At 40.3% G+C, this 27228-nt stretch overlaps 1 protein-coding gene across 2 annotated transcripts; it reads right to left on the bottom strand.

Moving 5' to 3' along the window:
* Window positions 1-994: 994 nt before the first annotated feature.
* On the bottom strand, window positions 995-26293 carry LOC121647738 (aminopeptidase N-like). Of its 2 annotated transcripts, XM_041997404.1 has the most exons (24): window positions 26277-26293; window positions 23930-24169; window positions 23140-23237; window positions 20775-20891; window positions 20025-20211; window positions 19807-19949; window positions 17987-18123; window positions 17661-17787; window positions 17065-17219; window positions 16883-16996; window positions 16642-16785; window positions 14606-14671; window positions 14448-14513; window positions 7904-8076; window positions 7714-7793; window positions 7479-7609; window positions 7276-7331; window positions 6033-6180; window positions 5853-5944; window positions 5598-5708; window positions 5339-5506; window positions 5030-5170; window positions 1606-1687; window positions 995-1521 (listed from the first exon to the last, which is right to left on the bottom strand). In XM_041997404.1, exons 2-24 carry the CDS (start codon window positions 24061-24063, stop codon window positions 1243-1245), a joined length of 2949 nt encoding a protein of 982 aa, XP_041853338.1. In that variant the 5' UTR covers window positions 24064-24169; window positions 26277-26293; the 3' UTR covers window positions 995-1242. The 2 variants fall into 2 exon arrangements, with proteins under 2 accessions (XP_041853338.1, XP_041853340.1); XM_041997406.1 differs by lacking the exon at window positions 26277-26293 and having other exon boundaries at window positions 20025-20208; window positions 23930-24206.
* Between the last annotated feature and the right edge of the window lie 935 nt (window positions 26294-27228).

The following is a 27228-nucleotide window of genomic DNA, read 5'->3' as shown; positions in this document are numbered from 1 at the left end:
TGTTTACGCCAACCCTGCCCCTTCCCCCGCAAATCAGCGGGGACCCCCATTTAAAACGCGTAAGGCCAACAAGTTTCGGCTACTGTTTTCAAAGATGGCAATGCAACATGGCAGCCTCCAGTTGGGTGCGCCACCACTTTTGTATTGATAAACAACTCATTCTAAGCTACGAGAACGCTTTCATTTGGATGCAATTGTGATTTGACTTTGTTTAAAATACGTATTTATGAAAGCAATACTTGATATTGTCTAACAAAAAGCCAAAGAAGCTACACACTGTACCTTTAAAGGGCACCTCAGTGAGAAGTTGGAGGTGTAAGAGAAGGTTGTGAAAACCAAGAACCACCATCCATCTCACATCTGTATCTGCCAACTCAATGCCTGCTCACTTTCAGTGTAAATCTGTTAAGTTTAACAGGTTAAGTTTAGTGAAAACTACTCAAAACTTTCCCTCTCTGTAGTGGTTCCCAACCTGGGGTCCCGGACCCACCCCCCAATGACTATACAGAGACCATGTCCACACAGAAACGAGTTGAGGTGTATACCCTTTCTTTTGGACACTTCGTTCACATGGAAACAGAGTTTTGTATGACTGAAAAACATAATTTTCTAAACCAGATGCCAAAGTGAAAGGATGGGGATCATCAAAAATCTACTATAAACCAATATTTTTAACATATATTCTTAATCAAATAATAAGAAACTACTTAATAGGCCAAACTTGGTGCATCCATTCTGTTGTGGTCTACAGTTTAGTGAGATCTAGTAGATCTACTACGTCGAGGTCTACGGTGGTGAAGTATTTGTGTCTGTTCTGGTAACCTGGATTTTTCCTGCATTATTTCATTTATGAAACAGATTATTTGTCCCTATCCCTATTTAAATCACCCTGTTGTTGAATTTTGCTATACAAAAAAACTTGCCTTTCTCTTTATTGAAAAGACAGCAGTCAGCTGATGAAATCATAAAACCAAGCATGGTTTCAGCATGGGGCTGAAAATCTAAAGTTTTATTACATAAAGAATAGCACACAGTTTCTGGTCCACACATTAAACTAATTTCTGTTCTTATTTCTATCTTCTGTGACACAGGGCAGTTTTCAGCTTAAAGGAACAATCTGTAAGACTCCATACGAAGACATCATTGAGCTTCCACGTGTTTACGTTCATGTTCAACAAACTCCAGTGTTGAGTGTTTTCCTGATCTCTAGCCTTTTATTTCTTTGTTTCATACTGCAAGACCTCATTTTTCTTTGGTGTTTGTTGAACTTCTGTCTGTGTTTACATCTGTGATGAGTTGGACCGGTAAAAGTTCATCAGTGCTCCATAATTCACTGATCGACTGAGAATCCAGCTCATTGATCCTCTGAGGTCTAGTCTGGCTTCTGAACCAGTTTAAAACCTCCAGTTTGTTCTGCTCCACCCACTTGATGTTGGCCTCGGTTCTCTCTAAGGCCTGATCCACAGCCAGAGATGCAGAGCCGAACCCTGTAGCTTTGTGCTCCTCTACGAAGTCCTCCAGCTGCCAGAAGAGTTGCAGGACAACAGTTCAGATGACAGTTCAGCATCTGTGAGGTGCCTTTGGAAGTCAGTCATCAGCTCTTACCTGTTGTAGTTCAGCAGGTGTGGAGAACCTAGCTGTGACCCCAGTGATGATAGAAGCAAAGGAGAAAGAGCCCACGCCATATCTGAGGGGGAAGGAGGTACAAGGTCAGTTTTTATTTCCTAAAACTGGGACAGTTCAGTGGCTCACAGTAAGAGATGATCTCAGTGAATACCAGGAATGTAATAAGAACTGGTGCTTTGGCACCAAACTGCCCCCTGCTGGTCATGATGAAGGATGCAGGAATAAAGTACTTTGCACTGGCTTCCCTTTTCAGACCTGAAGTATTTGTCCCAGATTGTTGCTGGGAATGGAAACTCTGTGAATCTCATCTGATCTGCAAAATTTAAAATGACACAGCAGCTGTTTCTGATCTGAGCCAACAACAATAAATTCACGACTGATCTGCATCTGCCGAGGTATGATATATTCCCAGAGAAAAAAGTGCCTTGTAGTGCTTGAACTGTTTACCTGGGCCTAGGTCCTCACCTCAGCCACACATGACTCCTATCTAGCTCAGCTTTTAACTGAATTATTTTATCTTGTTTAGTCTACTTCATTTTATTATTTTTTTTATTTAATTTATTTGACTTAATCATGTACAATTTATTTAAAAATCACCTGTTTTGTAACTTTTTCAATTCTGTTTTTATGGTTTTGTTTTACTAAGGTACATTGTTTATACGAGTTCCTTTAGTTAAACTTTAATAGTTGTCACTCTTAGTTGTTCTTATTGTTTTTAGGTTTATTTGATTTTCAGCTTTTAACATTTTTAACTCCAGTGTTCTCCTCACAGGGATCCTCCACGCCGGTACCTTTACCTGCTTGGTCTGCAGGATTGTTGCAATGGGTGTGGCTGTGGTTTGGGTGGCTGAGGGTCCTGCCCTGCAGTCCTAATGGTTATGGTGTTGGCCCTGGCCATAGACTGAATATAAAAGATGGACGGAGCCTCCGTGACGTCACCCAAAGGTTTGGAAAAAGCTGAATTGAAGCTCATTGGGCATTTCCCACCGTTGCCATCTTGGCAGCATGTCGTCATTCCCGGAAAATCCAAAATTGAGCAAAGAGGTGGTGCTGAGAGGATTGGAAGATGGGGGTGGATGATAGACACTGAGCTGCCTGTAGCTAAGAGCTAACCTAGCTAATGGTAGCTAACAAGCTAGCGGAGGTCGGCGGGCTATAGCTAAAGTGTGCTGTTAGCTGGCTAAAAACCGCAGTTGTGCTGCACTCTCCCTTCTTGCCGCAGATATTGGATACCTGTCAGTCAACAGTGGGATGGTGGGAACCGCCCAAAGAGCTTCAATTCAGCTCTTCAGAAACCTATGGGTAACGTCCTGGAGGCTCCATCCATCTTTTATATACAGTGTGTGCTCGCACAGATCACCACGGTCTCATGCTACAACATGCTGCTGTCAAGTATGACACGAGAAAGATCCCTCTGCAAGAAACGAGAGCATTCAGTCGAGATTCTCCATAGTGTAATCTATTTTCATACACAGTCTATGGTAAAGTAAGATAAAAAAAAAAGAAAAACTAAATAAATAAATAAAAATCATGGCGGCCAGCAAACTTGTTGCACTCATTTTTTCTTACAATTAATTGACTTTTTGCTTATAACAACAGGCCTATTTGAACTTGGATCCTCCACCTCAGAGACCACTGGTGAAAATGAAAGTGATGAAGCACCACCTACTGCAGATTAGACCACCTAGACCTGGGCTTTTTAAGACCACCTTGTGTGACCACTGGGTCCTGGACTTCCTCTCTGACAGTCCCCAGTCCATGCAGGTGGGAAAGAACATGTTCTCAGTCATCAACCTGAGTACCGGCTCTTCTCAGGGCTCCATCCTGAGTCCCTCACACTGGAGACATAATACATACTTTACATTGTAAAGTAAGCAAATTGTACTACAGGTGTGGGCCTAACTAGTAACAACACAGTAGTGTTAGTGGTAAAAAGCACCAAGTTCCTGGGGTGCACATAAACTATCTATCCTGGACGCAGAACACCACGTTTCTGATAAAGCAAGTGCAGCTGTGATTGCACCTCCTTCGTAGGATGTGAAGGACCCCTCTGCCTCACCACTTTCTACCAGAGCACCAAAGTACTGTACTGACCAACGGCTGTATGGTGCGGCAGCTGTTCAGCTGCAGACTGGAAGGCCCTCCAGAGAGTGGTGAGGACGGCAGGGAAGATTACAGGGACAACTCTCTATCAAGGACATAGGTGTCAAACTCTGTCTGTTGCAAATGAAAAACATCATCAGAGACTGTACACACCCACATCACGGCCAGTTCTCTCTGCTGGCCTCTGCCTGAGGTGCAGAACAGTCAGGCTCTGCAACAGCTTCACACCTCCAGCCATGAACTGCAGATAGTCTGTATCAGTTGTCAGGTTTGAGGATGATGCAATAATACAGGGCAATAATGTGCAATAACCCAGCGCAGTATCTTTATCACTTTAGTACTTTATTACTCTTTACTGAGTTTTTATACTTTTTACTGTTTGTTCTTAGACATTTTTATTTTACATTTGTTTAGGTACATGTGCCTTAAGTGTTGCTATCTGAGCCATTTGCAACAAAATTTTGTTCATGTGAGCACCTGTGGTGTCTGTCTATCTATCTATCTATCTATCTATCTATCTATCTATCTATCTATCTATCTATCTATCTATCTATCTATCTATCTATCTATCTATCTATCTATCTATCTATCTATCTTGTGGCGGTTTATATAGTGTGAAATTAACTTAATCTATTCATGATCACGGAAGAAACATAAGCTAGTTGTATACATGAGTTTGTGTTCAAACTGCACTTAACTGTCACAATGTCACGTAGTTAGAAAAAATGCTCACTAGGGGGCGATACTCCCCAAAACAACCACTGAAACAATGTAAAAGCAGGAAGAAGAAGAAAACTGAGCTCCTTGATTGGTCAGGACCAAAAGAAGAAATCTCCTTCACCACAAGTAAACTCTAAACAATGGAGCCAGGCGACGCAGTCTTGGGGTTTTTAATTTTACTGTGGTGTGCAGAACAATTCTTTTCCTTGTTTGACCTTGGCTTTAGTTTTCCTCCTACCCAAACAATGCGTCAATTCCTACTTCTTCTTTTTCTTGATGCATTATCGAGGTCGGCATATTTCACTCCCTTTTTGGTCCACTGGATAGTCTGTTTGCAAGTGAACCGAGACGCCCCTTTCAAGCAGAACAAAGTCCACTTCTTTGGTGTAGTTGGTGTTTACACTGTGCCAAACCAATAGTACTGACCGTACTAATTGTTTAAAGTGAACCAAACAGATGTACTGTGCACATGCCCTCCTATTTGCTGATGGTGAGTCTGTTTTTTTAACTCTGTTACACACAGAGGAATCCCTATGTGTGTGTGTGTGTGTGTGTGTGTGTGTCTGTGTGTGATGCTTACTGTGTGAACATGTATTTCCACTGCTCCCTGACGAAGTCCCATGCCAGACTGTGTCCCACTCTGTTAGTGGCGACAGACGTGATGACTGAGGAGGCGTCCTGCTTACGGATCATGTCCGAGTTTAAGGTGTACGACAGATACCTGTGGAAGCAACAACGATGTCAGGATTTGTTTTCTCTCCATTAAGTTTTCCAGTCTTCGCTGGGTTCATTCTCAGACTAATAACTGATGCCAAAGCTTTGATGTTTTTACTGCAGCAAGCATGTTTCTGTTTTCATGGTTGGTGTGAAGTATGCAGGACTCTCCCACCTCTCTAGCAGCTGTATGTTGTTTGTACAGGCCAGTGCAGACATGAGTTTACTGGCCTCGCTGGCTACAGAAGCTTTCTTAAACTGGAACCATCCGAATTGCCACTCAGCCTCATCGCCTGCAGCCATGGCGCTGCAGTACACCGCTGAGCGGAGGTTTGGGTGGATGCTGTGTGAGTGATTCAAATGTGTGAGTGATGCTCAGCGTAATCTTAAAAACATGAAGCTGGTGAATCAGATGGTTAATTTATCAGACCCACAGATTATGTTGAGGATTGTCCATCCACTGTTTGAACCATGTGGTGGTCCAGTCCTGGCACTCTGGTAGTCCGGTCCTGCACGCTGTACGGAGTGCATTCACCTGATTATACCTGCAGGAGACACACCTGTTACAGCATGATACTGCTTCACAATCAAGTTTCTGAGTCACTGAGAAAATAATCTCTAAAACAAAGTTAACTCTTAATTTGTATCTGCCCTGAGTTGTGTGTTATTGTGTGTCCATGTCTATTCACTGGTCAGTGTGTCTGTTAGGAACATGGGTCCAGTTTGACGTCAAGTCCCTGAAGTACAAGAAGAGGGGTGTCACTTGCTGTCTGATGTAGTCCTGAGGTCCCACAGAAAGACAGAGGGAGAACTCTGGTCATAATCTGTTCAAATGATCTTAACTGAGATAAACTTTGATTAATCTGCACCTGCATGGGCTGATAGACTTCAGTGCGATCCAGCATGAGCTCATAATAGTGCAGGTTGTTCAGTGCGGACTGCCAGGGTATGTACTCTATCTCCTGCAACAGATATGAGGTGGTCCTGAGAGCGAGCGTTGTTGAGACCAGCTGAGCTCTGCAGACAAGATAACAAATACTGAAAACTTTGACTGGGGCAGTATGAAATACTAAAGTACAGAAGATATTTGTACACACTAGGAAGCAGCATGATGGGAAGAAACTCAGCTAAAAGACTCTACCAAGCATTGGCATCCAAACCAAACACAGTTCAAACCCCAAGTAGTTATATGGGAATGTAAGAAAACCATGAGCACAGCTCTGTCCACTTTAGAGCTTCTGCTTATTTCTCAAGGAGTCGTATAAAAGCAGAGACTCTGCTGATTACAAAGATGTCTGTCTCATCACTGTGGGACAGAAACTCCTCTTTCTACTAAGATGCTGCTAGAGATGTTCTGGCTTCATGCTGCTGTTAGCTAGTTTTTCCCCACAGAAGAAACATCATTGCTGGGGCAGGTTTCAGTTTGTAGTCATAAAAAAACCAACAATTTTAACGGTTCTAATTTTTAGTTTATTTGTCTCTTGACTCTTTTAAGCAGAATTGATGCTACGATTCAACTATGTTCAAGTTTTCTGGTGACAACAAGTGACATCATTTGGTTTGAGCCAGAATGTGTCAAAAATCCAGATATGTGGATGATCTGAGTTTGTTACAATGAATTGATACTAAATATAGCTTTTAGTTTATAAGCTTACATTTATGTGTCCTAAAATATGTTTTTTATCTTTTTAAAAAATTTTTTTACCTACCCCAAGGGGTACCTGTACCCCAATTTGAGAAACATGGGCTTAAAAAATGTGTCACAGAGCTTTATGAATAAAACTAAAACTGGAGTTTTACAGATTTAAGGCTCCTCTTGATACCTTATTTTCTAATTTATTCATTTTTGAAGTGTATGTTAATGACAGGGGAACAAAACATGGGAAACAGTAAATAGAAAAAAAAACAAAGATACAAAAATAAATAAAAAATCAAAACCCAAGCATAAAACCCTGCAACCAGATGCTACACTTACAAAGAAACCTAACAGAATATATCATATGGCTTCTGTAAAAGAACAAAGCAGACAATCCTTGTGAGCACCTATAGGTGCTATTCTTTCAGTTGTGAAGAAAACCTGCTTCATAACATCCAGTAATTAAAGTGACCCACCTGGCCAGATTGAAAGCATCGTCCACTAGCTGGGCTCTGTTGATCACTGGAATCACCTTAATCCAAACACAAACCATCATTCCACAACCTGCAAGGACTAAACACATCTCAGGAGACACAACTAAACGGGAGACGAAACCTTAAACCTGAAGAGATCACCTGGAGACAGCAGCTGTGATGCAAAGTGAAACCTGATTGGTTACCTGGAGATTTGTGCTGAGCTGAGTGAACAGCCGCTCCCAGTTTCCCAGGTCATAGTTCACCCGGTAATATCCAGTTACGTTGATGTTGGCCAGAACCCACGAGGATCCGCTCAACATGTCCGGGTTCACAGCTGATGCAGAAAAACAAAGTGAAAGAGCTTAAAGTAAAATGAAAAAGAAAAGAAAACATTTCTTCATCTTTACAGTAAACTCAGGCTGAATTTTAACTTCACACCTTCCTTCTGCATCAGCCACCAGATATCTCCATGAACATCACCATCTTTCATCCAGCGCACAGGAACCACCCACTCATATCTGAAGGAAACATGTTCAGGGATTATTTGCATTCCTTGTTTACTGGGATGTTGCAATGGTTTAAGTAGAACAGAGATAGTGAGGATAAAGTGTGGTGAGGATGTGTGTACTTGTAGGGTGATTCAACTGTGACATTTGACTCTGGATCCAGCAGGAAGTGATTCTGGGAAACCTTTCCCTTCGTCGTATCTATGGTGACCACAGGAAAGCCCATCTGAAGCACCCAGGGGTTCATGATGGCATTAACTGGACAAGGAAGTGAAATGTTGTTGTCCTCTACCACCTGCAGAAATCACATTTGTAAAATTAAAGGCAGAGGTTTATGTTTTCTACATCATATCCATTGGTAATAAAGTTCTACTCAAACAAAGATGTCATCTGGAGTTCCCCAAGGCTCCATGTTGGGCCTCCTGTTTTTCAGCATTTACATACTCCCACTAGCTCAGATCATGGCAGCAAACCAAATGTTCCAGTCTAACCAGAAAAATCTGCAAAAAGCAGTGACACAATCCTGAGGTCATAAAACCGAATCCCCTCAACACCTCGGCTGCACCTAGAAATTCTGCCCATAAAAGTTATGAACAGAATCGGTGACAAAGGGCAGCCTTGAGGGAGTCTAACCATCACTGGAAATAAATCAGACTTACTGGTGGCCATGCAGACCTAGCTTTGATACTGATCATACTGGGATCAGGCAAGCTTGTTCAAGGAAGTCTGGCACTCTGTACTCCCAGCGCACCCCCCACAAGACTCCCCAGAACCCCTTCACCAAGTCCACAAAACACTAAATAATGATAAATCTGAAATTATTGTGTTTGGAGAAAAAGATGAACATCTGAAGATTAGTCCCGGCTTCATTCAGCAATGTTAAAACCAGCGGATCAATGCAAAAGTCTTGGTTTCATTTTGGACTCTGAGCTAAATTTTAACAAACACATTAAAGCCGGAACCAAATCAAAAATACCAAGAATATATCTAGAATGAGGGAACATATCACTCCTGTTCTTACATCTCTACACTGGCTTGCTGTGAGACAAAGAACCGATTTTAAAATGTTTCTGCTGGTGTACAAGGCTCTGAATGGTTCTGGTCCACAATCAGGTCTTTAAACTCCTATTTGCAACAGCTTTTTTGTAAATATATTTTCTCACATATGTACATTGATGGTATTGATGATAATGACAACAATGATTTATTTCCTGCTAACAATTGTATTAGATGTGATACAGAATGTATACAGTCAGTTATATGTTTCTTTTGACACACTGGTTTGTCTTATATATGAAATATCTAATATAAGTCAAATTGTTTTGCTTTTTCTTATTTTATGCATGTTAAATCCAGCAGACATGAACTACGCTGTTGTTTCCCACCAGCAAAAATAGGTTTGGTCTCCAAGGCAAGGCAGTTTATTTGTATAGCACGTTTCATGTACAGGACAATTCAAAGTGCTTTACATAAAACAAAAGCATTACAGATATTTAGAAATAGTAAAAGGCATCAACACATAATCACAATAAAATAATAAATTACATTAAAATTATTAAAAGCAAGATAAGTTAAAAAAGTTAACATGCAGATTTCATGCATAGGCGCATGAGAAAAGAAATGTTTTTAACCTGGATTTAAAAATGTCTACATTTGGTGAAAGTTTAATCTCCACTGGCAGTTTGTTCCACTTGTTTGCAGCATAACAGCTAAATGCTGCTTCTCCATGTTTAGTCTGGACTCTGGTTTGGACTAGTTGACCAGAGTCTTAGGCTCTAAGAGCTCTGCTAGGTTTATATTCTCTGAACATATGACAGATGTTTTCTGGGCCTAAACCATTCTAGGATTTGTAAACAATCAGAAGGGTTTTAAAATCTATTCTGTGACTGACTGGAACCCAGTGTAAAGATTTCAAAACTGGTGTGATGTGTTCAGATCTCTTAGTCCGGAGGGGTATTGCACGAAACCAGAATAAAGCAATCCAGGATAATTAAGCAAGCCCAGCTTGACCTAGCTTGCGCGGCCTATCCTGGCTTAATTGGTTGCACGTTTGCTGAGCCAGGATGAGAGGGTGCGGCTAGGTTAAGCCAGGTGAAGATAGTTGGGATAAGTGCGTGTGCACGGCATACTGAAGCAGACCTCGCGATCGCTCACAGAATCACCGATGGGGAAATGGATAAAAGTCGCGCGTCCTACGTCACGGCCGCTGAGCAACAGCTCCTGACGGAGTTCTCTGACGAAGTTAAGGATATTATAAGGAAAAAAGGCAATACCAATGCCATAAGTAAAGAACGCGAGAGAGCCTGGCAGACAATAGCCGACCGGCCCAATGCATAAGTGGTCAAAAACTGTACAATTAATAAACAGTGCTCCACTGGAACTGTCATAATTAGGCTACAATTAAAGGATTACTTTTCAAATCCACTTACTGTTGTATACTTTAAGAGTGACAAGCAGGTGCATGTTACTCAGGAAATGTAGAGTATGATTAGGTGCAAACAATTATCCACAATGTGTCATTTAATCTATTTTCCTCATGTAATGTTTTTATCTATTTTATCTTTCTGTCCTTCATAAAGGACAAACCTGTCTGGCCATAAAAGGACCTGGCAGCAAGAAAAAATTAAATATAAGAACATTTTGCAGGCTGGTAAGTGACTCCAAAGTAGAAACTGTCCGCTTCATACAAGGTACACAAAGTACTGCAATTCTACTGCACATGACATTTCCTTTACAGACTTCACAAACTGTCAGAACGCTTTATTCAGGGCACCTGGAGAGAGAGATAGAGCTGGCAGATGTTAAAAGCTGACTCAAAAAGAGCAAGCTCCAAGAAATGGAGCTGGATCTTGAGATTAAACGCCGGACACTCAGAAAACTGGACCTGGAAATCCAGTAACCGAAAATCTGTATCTCTCAATGACATAGTCATCTCCAAAGGCCAGGGGATGTGAGCTGTCCCTGAAGACTCGTTCACGTCTGAATGCTCTTCTGAGGATGTGGGCTTCCTCGTCCAGCACATCCTCCGATAAAGGGCAAGCCATTATGAAGAGGGACCAGGTGAAGGGGAGTTGGACCTGAATATTCTACATTGCCCTCGTCACGGATTTCTTTGAATACACCTTTGTAACCTCATCCGCTGTGTTTTGTAATCTCAATTAATGCAATAAAACACATATTTATAAAACCTCTGACAGCAATTTGACGAGCAGTCTTCATTAGCATAGCAATATAACACTTGGCCTGATGAAATCATGCACTTATGACCAAGTTGATATTGTGTGATGAAATCGTGATCCTGTATTTAAATAAAATGACTAAAAAAAAAAATTAAAAAAAAAAACTTAAAAAAAAAAAAATTATATATATGCACTGCACTAGCAGTACACGACAGCACCTGGGTCTAACTGGACTCAAAAGCGGTCTGACTAACACTTAATTATGACGTCCCATCTTGTTTCAATTCATGCTTGTGTTGTTCTTACTCTCAAATGTAAGTCGCTTTGGATAAAAGCGTCTGCTAAATGACTGTAGAATAGAATAGAATAATAATACTACAACTCGAATCCATATAAAAAGGCTGTTGCGATTACGAACAGATTTGGATTAAATGTACAGTGACTGTATATGTAATATTTTAATACTGGATGATTAAAATGACGCGCCATACTTAGGAAGACCATGGACATGCTGTAAAACACATTAATTCCTCACAGAATTGACGTTGGACATGCAGGTGACTCGCTAGGATTAATCTTAGCCTGAGCAGTTAGCCTGGTCTGGAGCAGGCTAGCTGCAGCGGATAAATCACCACAGTAACTTGGCCGGGTTTAGTTTGAGCTGCTTTCATGCAACCGACTTAGGGCTAAATTCAGCCAGGATAACCAACATATCCCGGCTTAATCGCTTATCTTGGTTTCGTGCAATACCCCTCTGGTTAAAACTATAGCAGCAGCATTTTGTATGAGCTGCAGATGTTTAATGCTCTTTTTAGAAAGTCCTGTTAAAAGACCAAACAGTAATCCAGTCTACTGGAGATGAATGCATGGATTAGTTTCTCTTGGTCTTTCTGGGAGACTAGACTTTTAATTCTGTTGATGTTTCTGAGCTGGTAAAAAGCTTCTTAGTGACAGCTTTGATGTTGCTGCTGAAAATCAGGTCTGAGTTTATCAACACTCCAAGGTTCCAACTTGGTCAGTGATTTTAAGAGCCCGAGTCTCTGGGTGTTTGCCAATGCTGACCCTCTTCTCTTTGCTACCAAACAGAATAATCTCTGTTTTGTCTTCATTTAATTGTAGAAAATTCTCCTTCATCCAGGTGTTTATTTGCTCCAGACACTGACACAATAAGTCTATTGGACTGCAGTCATCTGGTGACAGAGACACATAAGGTTATGTATCATCTGCATAAGTTTGATATTTAATGCTATAGTTCTGTAATATTTGACCCAAAGGGGGCATATACAAGTTGAACAGAAGAGGTCCAAGGACTGACCCCTGGGGGACTCCACAAGTCATGGCCACTTGCTCAGATTCATAGCTGCCGATCGTAACAAAATAACTCCGACCTTCTAAATAGGACCTGAACCAGTTAAGAACCGCTCCAGAAAGTCCAACCCAGTTTTCCAGCCTGTGCAACAGGATTCTGTGATCTACAGTATCAAACGCAGCACTGAGATCCAACAGAACCAGGACTGATACTTGACCAGAATTAGTATTCAACCTAATGTCATTGAACACTTTGACCAGAGCTGTTTCAGTGCTGTGATGAGGTCGGAAGCCGAACTGAAATTTATCAAGATTTCCACTTTCATTTAAAAAGTCATTATGCTGGTGAAATACAACTTTCTCAGTAATCTTGGAAATAAAAGAGAGGTTAGAGACAGATCTACAACTGTTCATTATAGAGACGTCTAGAGTCCTTTTCTTTAGGAGTGGCTTAATAGCAGCGATCTTTAGTGACTTGGAAAAAATGCCTGATGCCAGTGAGCTGTTAACTATCAGTAGGAGATCACTTTCTACTGAGGTAAAAACTGTTTTTAAAAAGTCAGATGGTATCATGTCCAGAGCGCATGTTGTTGATTTCAAATGCCAAACTGTTTCTTGTAGGATTTTTAAATCAACCATTTTAAATTGCAACATAACATCAGAATTACTTCCGGGTTTTAGACACAGACTAGTTTTCTTGTTTGACTGTTTAGAATTAATATTTTGCCTAATTGTTTTAATTTTTTGGCTAAAAAAGTTGGCAAATTTGTATGTTTTTCAATCATAGCAAACAGAGAGCGAGAATTGTTGACATTCCTGTTAATCATTTCAGATAAATGCAGCTCTCTGGCCTTGCACAGCACATTGTTATAGTTACGCAGGCTTTGTTTGTACAGCTCATAGTGAATTTGAAGTTTATTTTTCCGCCATTTCCGCTCAGTTTTTCTGCATTCTCTTTTTAGGCTGTTAACCACAGTGGTGTTTCTCCATGGTGTTTTCTGTTTGCTCAAAATGCTCTTGATTCTTATTGGTGCAACAGCATCCATTACATTCAAGACTTTCAGATTGAAATGATCCAGGAGTCTATCAACTGACTCTGCACTGGTTGTTGGTAATATAGCTATGGCCTCCACAAACTTAGCACTTGTTCTTTCATTAATGTACCTCTTCCTAACGGAGAAGCAGGTTGGTTGAACATTCTGAGTGATCAGTAAATCAAACAAAATACAAAAATGGTCAAACAAGGCCAAGTCAGTGACCACAACAGAAGAAATATCAACACCCTTTGAATTAACCAGGTCCAGAATGTGACCTCAAATGTGGGTTGGTTCTTTTACACACTGCCACAAACCAAACATGTCCAATGTGGAAGAAAATTCCTTGACATTACCATCCGTCATGTTATCTATGTGAATGTTAAAATCCCCAGTTAAGATGAAATGGTTAAAATCAGTAGACATAACCGACAATAATTCAAAAAATTCATCAATAAAATTTACACAGTGTCCTGGACGTCTGTATATGATTAGGATTTTAGGAATGCCCCTGAAAATAAAACTAAGATATTCAAAAGAAGTAAAATCAGCAAATGAACTCTCTTTACACTGGAATGAATCTTTAAATAAGGCAGCTTCTCCTCCCCCTTTCCTCCCGTTTCCACATTTATTCATAAAACTAAAATGAGGGGGTGCTGTTTCATTAAGAATTGTAGCACTTGTGTCTTCTGTTAACCATGTTTTCTGTCAGAAAAAGAAAATCTAAACTGTGAGAAATGATGAAGTCATTAACTAACAGTGACTTGTTGGACAGAGATCTAACATTAAGTACAGCAGCTTTATGAAGTTTACACTCGTCTCTGTTGTATTCTGAGTTATACAAGGTATAGTTAACAGATTAGATTGATTCACCCCACAAACTGACCGTGTTTGATTCCTTATTTTACTAACTAACACTGGAATCCTACTGGGTCCAGGCTTGATCTCAGAACAGCTGTCAGTAGTAGCAAAACTACAGCAAGGACCCTGAACGCATCTTGGCATGTTATCTTTGTTGTGAATTCTGCTGCTGCTATGGGAACCTACTGCACATCCTCCCATAGTGAAACTAAATGTAACAAAGAATGAAGTTCAGCATGTTTTAGGGGCTAAATATCAGAAATCAGAAAACATCTTCATCTTACCATCTGCAGATGTTGCCACAAGTCGCTCCCAACTGCATTACTGTAAGAAAAATGCCTGAGGTAAGTCTGCAGATGAGAGGAAAATGATCACTCTCAGACTCTCATGATTATGAATCTAATAATTCATTTCAATAAATCCTGGACAAAAACAAACATACAGTCAGTCCCTGCTTGAAGAGCGGCTCTGAGAGGAAGTCAGACAGCATCCTCAGCACTGCAGCCCCCTGAGAAAAAAACATCAGGAAAACTTGATAAGAACAACTAAATTTTAAAAAGACTTTAAAATTTTGTAACGTGAATGATCATGGCCAACACTCTAGACGAAATAAATTCACAATGTGAAAAAAGTCTACATGCCTACATGTTTATGAGTTTCCCTTCATAATTGTTCAATAATGAATTGAGTTACATGTTCACTGTGTCAGAACATTAAAGTAAAATCTGTCTCCATTTAACTGAAAGATATTCCATGTTTTGTCTCATCAGCTTAATTTCATGGCACTATTTATCCATTTCTACATTTCAGATCTGCAACACGTTCCAAAAGCAGTTGGTTCAATGAATCTTTTACCACTTTATAATATTTCCATTCCTTCATTCCCGACACATACCAACTGATGAGGAGTTTCTGAGTATAGTCTCATTCTTCCTGCAAACACGTGGCATAGGGTCCTGGCTGTTTCTAAATCTTCATCATGCTCTATCAGGGACAGGTCAGAACTGCAGATAAACCAGACCAGTACCCTCCTCTTCCACAGCCAAGCTTCTGGAAATCAGCAGAATGTGTTTCTTCATCATCTGGTAGAAAACTTCATGGACCTCCATGAAAACAATGAAGACAGCAAAACCCTGATCCACCCCCATACGTCACAGAACCTTGATCCAACCCCGTCTGTCACAGAACTCTGATCCACCCCCATACCGTCACTGATCCTCCCCCATATCGTCACAGAACCCTGATCCACGCCCATACGTCACAAAACCCTGATACAACCCTCATACGTCACAAAACCTTGATCCATCCTCATACATCACAGAACCTTGATCCAACCCCGTCCGTCATAGGACCCTGATCCAGCTCCGTACCGTCACAGGACCCTGATCCAACCCCATACATCACAGAACTCTGATCCAACCCCATACCGTCACTGATCCACCCCCATATCGTCACAGAACCCTGATCCGACCCCATACATCACAGAACCCTGATCCACCACCATACCGTCACAGAACCCTGATCTGACTCCGTACCGTCACAGAACCCTGATCCACCCCTGTACCATCACAGAACCCTGATTCACCCCCATACGTCACAGAACCCTGATCCGACTCCCTACCGTCACAGAACCCTGATCCACCCCTGTACCATCACAGAACCCTGATCCACCCCCATACCGTCACAGAACCCTGATCCGACTCCCTACCGTCACAGAACCCTGATACATTCCCATACCGTCACAGAACCCTAATCCGACCCCAGTACCCTGATCCACCCCCATACCAATGCAGGACCCTGATCCAACTCCATACTGTCACAGAACCCTGATATACCCCCATACCGTCACAGAACCCTGATCCGATCCCATACATCACAGAACCCTGATACATCCCCATACCGTCACAGAACCCTGACCCAACTCTGTACCGTCACAGAACCCTGATCCATCCCCATATGTCACACAACCCTGATCCAACCCCGTACCATGACAGAACCCTGATCCAACCCCGTACTGTCACAGATTGGTTGGTCTATAGTCCAGGTTTCCACTGTGTGATAGTCCAAATGATAATAATGATGATGTCATGAAATATGGAAAACCTTTCCAATCTCTCTTTGAAAAACATTGTTGCTAAATTGTTGAATAATTTGGTCAAATGTCTCACAAATTTTTGAATGAAAGAAGCTGATGACACAGAACCTGAAATATTTTGGTTTCATACTGTCTGCAAATAAGAAAAAAGGAAATTATTTTTTTTCTGTTTTAATTTATTTTACTTTAACTTTTACAACTTCAATTTAATTTACTGCTTAAAATTGTATTTAAATTTATTCTATTTAAATAAGATTTATTTAAATTTGTTTTATTGAAATTATTTATGGTTTAAATAGTATTTATTGGCACATTTCTGGTTAACTTTAAATCATTAAATTGATATTTATATTTTGATAGTGCTTGTAGTGCCTTGTTAGTACCTTGCTGTAGGAGATGGTGTCAAACTGCTCCGTAATCTGTCCAGGTAGGATGATACTGTCTTCTTTTGAGGTCAGAGGATGAGAGGATGTCAAAGCATCAACTGAAAACACTTTGTGCACATCATCCAGAACTATCAAGTCTTTCTGGAGCAAAAAGATGTACAGGTGTAATGTCAGGTGTCAGAACACAAGAACATGAGTGTTTAAGACATGAGGTCCAAACTTGTCAGTGAATTCTCACCACGTTCCAGTCAGGCTCAGCGTGGTCAGCTCCCAGGTAGGACACGTACGTAGCAAAGCCCTCATTCAGCCAGACCTCATTCCACCAGCGCAGCGTCACCAGGTTGCCGAACCACTGCAGTCCCCATGGCAACAGTCAGTTTAATGATAAATCAGCTAATCAACTAAAATGAGAAAACTTACCATATGAGCCAGTTCATGAGCAATGATGGTGGAAGTGGTTTCTTTGTTCCTGTTGGAGGAGGTCTCTGGGTCGTAGAGAAGGTTGGTTTCTCTGTATGTCACCAAACCCCAGTTCTCCATCGCACCAAAATAAAAATCTGGCAGAGCGATCTGATCTGGGAGGCAAAGTTAAAGCAAATCATAAAAACGTCTCACTGTTCTCTCTACATGTTCACAATGTTGTGCTCGGGGGTCAATAACAAACATTTTAAAGTTTCTCCTCCAGAAAACCACTACAAGAGCTTATTGCTGCTAAGAGCTGCTGGATCATGGATGGGAGACACACTGATTTCTGATCTTTTGTTGAAACCACAATGGCATCTATAAATGTGTGTTACAGTTAATCTGAGACTGTATTTACTACATTTTAAGACCTGGGGGATTTTTATGTCCTGTTATGCTAAACCTTAAAATTGCAAAAGGTTTGCTCACCACGTGTGGGGTTTAGATCAAGATCTCCTGTGTAATTTAACAAAATTGTAATTGTACAAAATTGAAGTCTTAACTCAGAGGGAGTGGAAAAAGACTAAAATGCAAGTGAAATCAGGTGAGCTCACCTGACTTGCTCAGAGGGTACGAGATGTTATAGTAGGACTGGAAGAAGTCCAGTACAGGTCCAGTCACATTAAGAGCATAGTCTCCCTGTCCCTGTTCCACCGCTTTCCTGCGAGCCCAGATACGGATCTGAACACAAAACAGCAAACTTCTCTCTGATTCACCAACAGTCATGAATAAAACAGGCTAAACACACCTGTGTCAACAGCATACATAGATGTGTCAGATTGTATAGTCACACCATCAGAACTCACCTTGCAAGGATGCAAGGACGTACATTAAAGAAGGTGGTTCAGAAAGAAGAGATGCAAACATGTCAGATAATCACCAGAGTGTCTCCTTGTGTTGCGTTGAGGTGTACATAGTCAGACACGATGATGGCCAGCAGGTAGGTGGACATGTGCACGGTGGGTTCAAACGTTGTCTGTGTCACAGCTTCTCCATTAACAGAGACATTAGTGACATCTAAAGAGCAGAAAAAGACTTTTTGGTTAATCTGGAGGCAATAATGTTGCTGTTGATCAGTTTGAAAAACGTGTAGAGCTACATAACAGCTGTGATGTGCATTTCTGATAAAAATCCTCCAAAAACAAAGATGTGCGTGATTTATTCTTTATGTACAGAAACATTCGAGGAGAGGAAGAAGCACATTCCTCTATCCTAGAGAAGGTGGACTTTTTCATAATGAGCAACATAAAATTAGTTAAATGTTTTCACCTTTTAGCCTTTAACCACGTTTACTTTCTGTGTCTTCAGTTACCAACTTCAATTAATTTAGAGCAACACACTCAGTGGAAGTTTTTTTAGAGACAAAGTAAGACAGAAGGTTTCTGGAATATCCAATAACATGGTTCTCCAACCAGCAGATTACCTGCTGGCAGGTGAGGGTGCCAGGATTGGGTATAAAGCAGCATCCACCAAAAGTTTAGTGGTGGCTCATCACTTTGGTTCAAACTCCATCAGATAATCATCATTAGGTTCAGTAAATATTTCTCAGTGACAGATTGTAAAGAATTTCGGCCTCATAGCATTTATGGAGCAGAATATTTGGAAAAGTTAGGGAATCTGGAGAAATGTCAGACTAGAAAAGACCAGGATGGAAACCACTGTTGGATGTCTGGGACCTTTCATCCCTCAAGCAGCACTGCAGGAGAAACCATCTTGACACCATGATCAATACAGACATATGTACTCAGGAGGACCATTTTCACCCCTGAAACTTGGAACTAGAGTACACAAGGAGGAAGACACATTAACTGTCCTTTGGAAACCAGCTTCTTCTCAGATGGACAGAAAATGTGTTGCTGCAGACAATTGTAGATTATATTTTATTTATCACGAAATAAGAAAATATCTGGGGTTAATATTTAATGTTTTCTATGTTCTCTTGGTATTATATATTGGGTTTTTGCAAATCATTATATTTTATTTTCATTTTCATTTCACACAGCAGCAAAATTTCTTGAACTTAGGTTATATTTTTTCCAAATATATAGAGTGTAGTCAGTAAAGACATAATATAAAAATGTATTTCTTTGTACTTGTAACAAATTAGATATTTAAGTTTTTGCTGCTTTTTAGAAAACTTCACAGCTTTTCTGGAAATGGAGTTTTTAGATGCCCATGGGTTTTTACTGAACTAAGAACTTTTATTTTAGGGAGATTTTAAAAAAATTGTTTATGGTTAATAAGACCCTTACTAAAATAAAATTAAATTAAATTAAATTAAATTAAATTAAATTAAATTAAATTAAATTAAATTAAATTAAATATATTACTCTTACAAGTCATTCACAGACACTTATTACTTTTTATTACACTGTGGCCAATTCATCAAAGACATGAGAGAAGAAATTTAAAAGGAAGAGAGGAAAAGAGATTAAGGGACAGAGCAAAAGATAAGACAAGAGTCAACAACTGACTGACTTTTACTGGCTGGAGAAAGCTCAGAGAAGAGATGGGATGCAAGATTTATGTTGGATTAGTCATCGTTAGGCCAAAGTGAGAAAATCTCCTGAAGTTTAATAGCTGGGCTTAAATACACTTAATATGATAATCATGTAGAATCCTGATGTTGAATGCATATGCAAAGCACTGATGAAAAAGGATAAAAGCTGTGGGTTTGCTGCTACAGTTCTGTTCTGATACCTTTTTCCATCCCATTGGACAGGGCTCTGGTTCCAGGTGGGTGTAGGATTGTTATGTGGAAGACAGCTTTCATGGCTGGCTCATCAAAACACGGGAAGGTCTTCCTGGCATGAGTCGGATGCATCTGAGAGGTGGCAACAATCCTGTGAAAGGTCCAGACCTTGAATCAGCTAATGAAAACAGATCAAAAACTGACAGAAAGGATGCAGAGATCTTACTTTCTGACTCCATCTTCTTCATATTCACTCCGATAGAATCCTGCCAAGTCATCAGCTAGTTCACCAGTGAACTCAGTGTCCAGCTGATACTTTGACCCTGGAGTTAGTTTACTATTTAGCTTGATGACCAGATACTCCATCTTCAGGTGCAGCCATGTTGACGTAATAACGGGGGCAGACCCACCTTCTGGGAAAGAAAGAATTGGTGGGAAACCAATTAAAAAGCAGCTTTCACAGCTTTTATGTAGGATAAATACACCAACCTGTAAATACACCAACAACATCAGCAAATTGTCATATTTTAGAGCCTAAACTGCTGTTTTCCATCATATGTTTACCATTTTACAGCTTACAAAGAAGCCCAAGCTTCTCCCAGGAAGTTAAAGAAGTTAAAGATTCCTTAACAATCTCTGGCTGGTTCAATCATATTTTTAAATTTTTTAAGGTACTTTTGGATGCATATTACCTTTATTCTGTGTGGTTATTTCTTCACTAGTGGGAGGAACAAAATGCATTTCAGTACATTGTACTATGCATACTTGTGCACGTAAAAAATAACTCTTATCTATCTAATCATAATGAAAATCTAAATCAAGAAAAACACCCCAGTTCACTTTTTCCTGAGTACATGTCAGTTAATGTTAAATGAATGCTAAAAACCGGTAGAATTCTGTTTGAAGTTTTCTTCAATGGACCCTGGATATAAAACAAGAATTGGCAGGTTTTCCTCAAACTGATGTGTTTGTGTACCTGCAGCAGTGAGTCTGGCAGCATGTGTGTTGTCCATTTTGGTGTAGTTGAGTTTGTTGGAGTGAATCAGAATCAGATCGGTTGCCTTCAGACACTCGAACTGCACAGTGGACCGTCCTGATGGAGACATGGAGATAAAACAAAGACATCAGACATATTTTGAAGGTTGCAGGTGTTGAGTCTATTATGTCTGAGTTGCCATTTAGAGAGCATTGTGGCTGCCCGGTGAGGCTGCTGTGAGGGAAAGTGGGGAGGGTTAAGCTGCACCAAGAGCTACTAACTGAGGAAGAGATTGTTAATAGTTAATAGATGATCCAAGTTACTGTTTAGATGCTGTGGAATTTGTGTGACCGTGAAACGAAATCACATCTCTCACAAGTGTCAAGAGAATAAACAACTCCTTAAATTAAGCACTTTTCCTGCAGCAGAACCAGTGGTATGCATTATTCCATCAGCATAACATTTTATCTTTTTTTTTAAATAGACTAATAAAACACAATGATTAAAGCTTTAAAAACTAGGGGTGGGACTTTAAAGCGTTAATTATAATTAATTAATTACCAAAAAATTAACGCATTGAAAACATTTGTGCATTTAATCGCCGTTTGCATTCCACACAGTGCGGAACGTTTGTTAGTGCATGATTTACAGGTACACCGATCACACTGATGCACAAGCCAGAGCTCGGCTAACAGTGGTGCCAACTTTTTTTTTACAGTTTTTATCTAACTTCTTTCTTTTTCCGTTACCTTTTGTTTTTAATTTTAAATTATGCTTCTTGTTTTCTGATGTTTCTGTAAAGCAGTTTGAATCACCCTGTCGCTATACAAATAAACTAAGCTTATCATAGAGTAAAGAAACCTGCCCCTAGTGTACAGAGAATTCAGTGTAAACTTTTCTATAGGGGATAGAGGAAAACGTTTCAAGCTGTAACATTTTCTAGCCAAGATGAAGCTTCTCACATGAGCTATAATTATAATCACAGAGGTCTGATATCATGGCTGTACCCAAGGATGCCCAAGTTTCAAATCCTGGGTCTGCTCTAGCTGGAAATCATCATGAATGTTCCTTTAATGCAGGGGTGTCCAAAGTCGGCCCTCAAGGGCCACTGTCCTGCAGGTCTTGGATGTTTCCTGCTGCAGCATGCCTGAATCAGATTACTGGGTCAACATGATGGGTAAGAGCCATTTAATTTGAATCTGATGTGCTGGAGCAGGGATACATCTAAAACCTGCAAGACTGTGGCCCTTGAGGACTGGAGCTGGACACCCCTGCTTTAATGCTTATAAGCTGAAATTCCCCACCAGCTGGTTAGATCTGACACCTTTAGACAAGAGGTGAAAATTTGTCAAGAACCAAGAAATTCAAGCTCTTTAGGTTGGTTTATGTAAGGGGTCTGCAGCCTGTGTTTTGAGTTTGGAGACTGGAGAAAGCTGAGCAGTGGGTACTTTAAAGAAGTGGATCGAGTTCCCAAAACTCAAATACTGCTGCAGATTTTGTGGCAACCTAAGAGATAGTAAGGCACGGAAAGCCTTTCACTAATAGGGACTGCACAAAAGAATAATTCATTTAAAAAATCAGAGCATCTACACTCAGACAAACAAATATGAAATAGCTCAGAAAATTAGAGATAAGTTTTACACTGCAAAAACTGTCAAAGACAGGACCATTAAAATGACAATAAACATTACAAACAACTCATCTCCAGCAGACTCAGTCCCCTGTGATGAGTTGAGCCATGGACACGACACTGATCAGATAGCACTGTTGTGTAGATGTAAACTCTGATGATGGACAGGTTTGGTGTTTTCTTTTGTCGTGACACATGAAATACAATAAAAAATTTAGTTTTTTGTAAGTTATTTTAAAAGTCATAAGAGTTTTAAACTGTGTTAATTTAGTGTGATGGGTGGTAAAAATGGCTCTTTTATTCATAAACATGGCAGAATCCTTGTAAGAAACATGGTGAGGGTCTCATGTTCTTCTTTACATAGCTTGGTTAGAAAAAAGTTCATGCTTAGTGGTTGCACGTTTTTAGTTATTCAGTTGCAGTTCTCATCATGTCATGTAGATGTTGCTCTACAGAAAACAGCCAAGGGATTCATTTGCATTTGTAAAACATGGATTGTTTGAGGATGTGGATGAATGTAGCTGTAACAAGTTTCCCTGTGACACTGGACTCCTACACCTTTTATGAACATTCAGGTTAATCAAACAAATTACTGGCAACTATTCAGTCACATAACTGGGTGTAAAGAAAGTCTCAAGTCTTGAGAAGTAAATATGATGAAAGGTTCACCAGTGTGTAGTAGCACCACAGCATGATGCAGCTATGATGTGGAAAACACACAGTTCTGTCACTTACCTGTAAAAATGTAGAGGCCAGAGTCTGGGTCGAGTTTGAGACGAGGCCACAAAGTGATGTTGTAGTACTCGGGGGCTAAAGCCATGGGCAGACGGTACCTGACAGGAATAAAGATTAGCTTACTAAGCAATATAAAATTACACCAGGAGAATTAATTCACAAGTAGCTATAATACAGTATGCCATAAAACGCTTATTGCTGTTAATTCCTTTGCAGTGAAGGAATCAGACATCGTCTTTGTATTTTCCTGGTGATGCTTTCAGACTTTTAGCTATGCATGTTGTCTCACTGTTTCTGTTTTTTACCTTGATGGTTGTTTAACAAGTTTTGATGCATTTATCTGAGTGTTTCACTGATTTTCTTCAGTCAATCTTGATGAATTGGGGATCCTCTGAGGTTGTGTTCCTGAAGTTTTCCCCTGAGGTAAATTTTTACCTTCCACCTGCAAGGGATTCTTCACTTGTTGGCTATCACAAAGACCTTTTTCTTCTTTATGATTCTTTATAGCAAAACCATTTGCGATGTGTTTATTGCAAATGTTAAATAAATATTCAAGTGCAGACTGTACATTTTTCCTGTATGACTTTTGTTCTTCTACGAACTCACCTCCAAAACAGTTGAGATTTGGTGTAAAATGTAAGTAAAAACAGACTGCATTGATTTGCAAGTCTGATTTGAGCGTGCATACGCCGGCCTGCACTGCCAAGAAGCCGGATGTTTGTATCTGCTTCACATGCATCACATTTTATGTTAGCAACCCTTGTCTTTTATGGTATCGTTCATGTCCTACCTGTCCCAAGGAGCTGGGGCATCATTATCTCCTGTAAGAGCAATAGTCCACAATGTGACGATGGTTGCCACAGAGACCAGAGCTAAGATGACAAACAGAACACACAGCTTGCTGATTCTGCAGCTTTCCCCCATTTGCTCGCTGTTCTGCTGTGAATCCCTAAGATGAAGCGAGATCTGGAAGCTCGGTCACTGCTGGAAAAGCCAGATTAAAACTGAGCCTGTCTGGTTTGCTGAGTCTCTGGCAGAATGACAAAGAGAAGTGGCTGTCAGTATTTAACTGCCTCCACCACCCCCACCTTTCCTTCATCAAGTGTAGCACTGTGTGGAATAAATGGATGATATATTAGGACAGAACAGCTCTCGTGGGAAAGGACACCGTTGATAAGCATCTGCTATTTAATAACCTATGCACAACAACCTTTTAGTGTTTGTTAACACATCAGTAATAAAAAACTTGTTTGTCGGTTTAAAAAAAATCTCTACGTCACACAGGACGTAAAGCTTTTTATTCTTTATTCCTCCCTGTTTAAGGGTCAGATTTTCTCTTCGGTTTTTACAATAACAACACATGCAGCTGGTCATCTTCAACAAGAAAAAATAAAGAGAAACCCAACAGTTATAACGTTTATGTTGCTCAGATAGTGTAAATCCAAGGCTTCTTCTCTTTTTAATGAGTGTTTATTTAATTTAATCATTTAATTTTATGAATAATGGTACAGAAATTCACAAAGCAAAAGCTCAGCTTACGTAGCTTGAGGAAGTGTCTATATAGATATATATAAATGTTAATATGTACATGTACGTGTGTATGTGCGTATATGTGGGTATATATATATATATATACATATATATATAGAGAGAGAGAGAGAGAGAGAGAGAGAAAGAGAGAGAGAGAGAGAGAGAGAGAGAGAGAGAGAGAGAGAGAGAGAGAGAGAGAGCAAATGTCACTAAAATGTATGAATGTCTTTCTTGGTTGGAAGTGAAAAGTAGATTTCTGTATATGTTGATGGTTTTTATTAGGCCTCTTAGAACAGCAAAAATCCCATTTCTTTTCTACAAATAATTGTCTTTTAGTAAAAATAAGCATAATTATTCTACAAGGCATGCTGTTGGAGGCTGTTTTACATTGTTAAAGGTCCCATATTATACACTTTATTCCCAATCTGAGACCATTCATTAATATCTAAATGAAATATTTCCGCCATGGTATGGACAAATCGACCCTCAGTTTGAGTGCAGCGGCTTCTCTTCACCTCCCTCTTTTTAGCAGCTTCAGAAATGTGCCGTTTATGGTGGGCGGAACCCTGGTGGAGCGGCTCAGCTGTTGGCCCATCGCATCGCCCGTCATGAGGTGATTGACAGGTTAGGCCTTAGCGGTTACTAGACGCTGATTACAGCGTAGTGAAGGATAAACAAACGCCGGAACACCGGAACCCATTCCTGAAGAAGTTCGAGCAAGAAGACTAACAGGACGTTAGTGAAAGGTTAGTGTGACTTTTACTCGTCCAGCCAGTAAAATTTCAGCCATTCCATTAGTCCCTGTCTTGAATTTTTTCCCCCTCTTTTGTAACTATGTTCATGGATGATGCCCGTTCATGCCGCTCTCGTGAACAGCAGCGTTATGGCAACTGGTAGAGACGCTGTCGTTCTCCCTTACCAGTTTGAGCCAGAGTCGGACCCAGAAGGAGAGATATCTGAGGAGGGTCCATCGCTCTGTGGGGAGTGGTTATTGTCCCTTATGACGTCATAACGTACACGCTTTCAAACAAGCTCATTTCAGCACTTACTTCCCTAGAGGTGGAGCAGGGGGGAGAGAGAGCGCCTGAAAGAGTTTCACACTTACGGGTCTCCTACACATGCGGGGGGACCAGTATGACTGTTCCAAAACCATTAAAAAGTGAATTTTGCATAATATGGGACCTTTAAAATCTAAAACTATGTCAACTCAGCGCACAGTAATTTATAGAGCAATGCAAGAATGGAATTCTCTACCAAAACATATTATACAGCAAAACAATATATATATATATGTAGTTTTAAAATACACTAAGAGAGCATTATTTAAGAGGAAATTCTGGAAAAGAATAGGTATTTTTGGTGTGTAATGAACCTATGGGCATTTTATGTTATTTTGTTTAATTTCATTTTATGTTTCTATAATACTTTAAGTTAAATGATTGTTTCATATACTATTATAGATTCAGTTGGAGCTTGCAAAAAGGTGTGTTTTTATTTGTAGTAGATGTATAGTATGATGTGTTATGTATTTGTTATATTATGTGTTATGTTAAATAATTTTTATGTGTTGTGATAAGTAGTGTGAATGTGTATGATTGTATAGTCACCATATAAATTGTGCAGACCCCAGGAAGAATAGATGCTGCTATGCAAAAGCTAAAGGGGATCTTAAATAAACAAACAAACAATACTTTTGGTAGTATATATATATATATATATATATATATATATATATATATATATATATATATATATATATATATATATATAACAGACACAGCCCACCACCCCAGGCCCACCCAGGCCTCCCCTAAAAGTGCTTATGATCCCTGCCTTCTCACATACGCACCTATATCCTTGCCCACTCAAACTCATCCTGGCACATACACCCACACACAAACCATTCAGTCTCACCCCTAAACACACCCCAGCTCCTCTCCCTACAATTCTCTGAACCCCACTCACCCCCTCTTTAAACCTCTTCACCCCTCCTGACCTGGGCCTTACCCTGGGTCCTGGGGCAGCAACTAGACACCAGGGCATGTACCAACCCACCCTGTGGCAGCACACCTGGGCAGACTCACCGACCCCTCCACCCCTAAGAGAGGGAGCCACCCCTGTGCACCACAGCCCCGAACCCCCCACCCAGCCTGCCTCAGAATAGTCTGGCCACTTGAACTACTCTGTGAGAAATGCCTTTGTTCCCCCAAGTTTTCTGATCTTGCGATATTGTTACCATGAATGTGTTTCCACCATAACAAGTAGTAATAATCAGATTCATGTTTCTGTCACACAGTAAGTGTTAACATGGATATGACAGAACTGTATTAAACTACCTCCAATTGTACATCATTCTTTAGTCCCAAACCTTTTGCCCCTGAATTATATCACTCTATACATCTATAGCCGGAGTATCCTCGAGGGCTGCTGTCCTGCAGGTCTTAGATGTTTCCTGCTGCAGCACACTGGATTCAGATTGACAACAGGCTGTTGAGAAGATTGATTTAATTTAAATCAGGTGTGTTGGAGCAGGGACACATCTAAAACCTGCAGGACTTG

The sequence above is a fragment of the Melanotaenia boesemani genome, chromosome 10, assembly GCF_017639745.1.
Source record: "Melanotaenia boesemani isolate fMelBoe1 chromosome 10, fMelBoe1.pri, whole genome shotgun sequence".
Classification (NCBI taxonomy): Eukaryota; Metazoa; Chordata; class Actinopteri; order Atheriniformes; family Melanotaeniidae; genus Melanotaenia; species Melanotaenia boesemani.
Note: the sequence above shows the minus strand (reverse complement) of the source record. Positions and strands in the feature narration are given on the sequence as shown.

What these genes read in the sequence shown, in the direction of transcription:
- LOC121647738 (XM_041997404.1), bottom strand. Translation starts at nt 24,063, where the DNA reads ATGGGGGAAAGCTGCAGAATCAGCAAGCTGTGTGTTCTGTTTGTCATC. An exon ending in TGTGGCAACATCTGCAGATG is followed by an intron (nt 8,077 to 14,447) that starts GTAAGATGAAGA and finishes TGATTTCTGCAG; the next exon opens with GTGGTAGAGGACAACAACAT. An exon ending in AACATACAGCTGCTAGAGAG is followed by an intron (nt 5,171 to 5,338) that starts GTGGGAGAGTCC and finishes TTGCTTCCACAG; the next exon opens with GTATCTGTCGTACACCTTAA.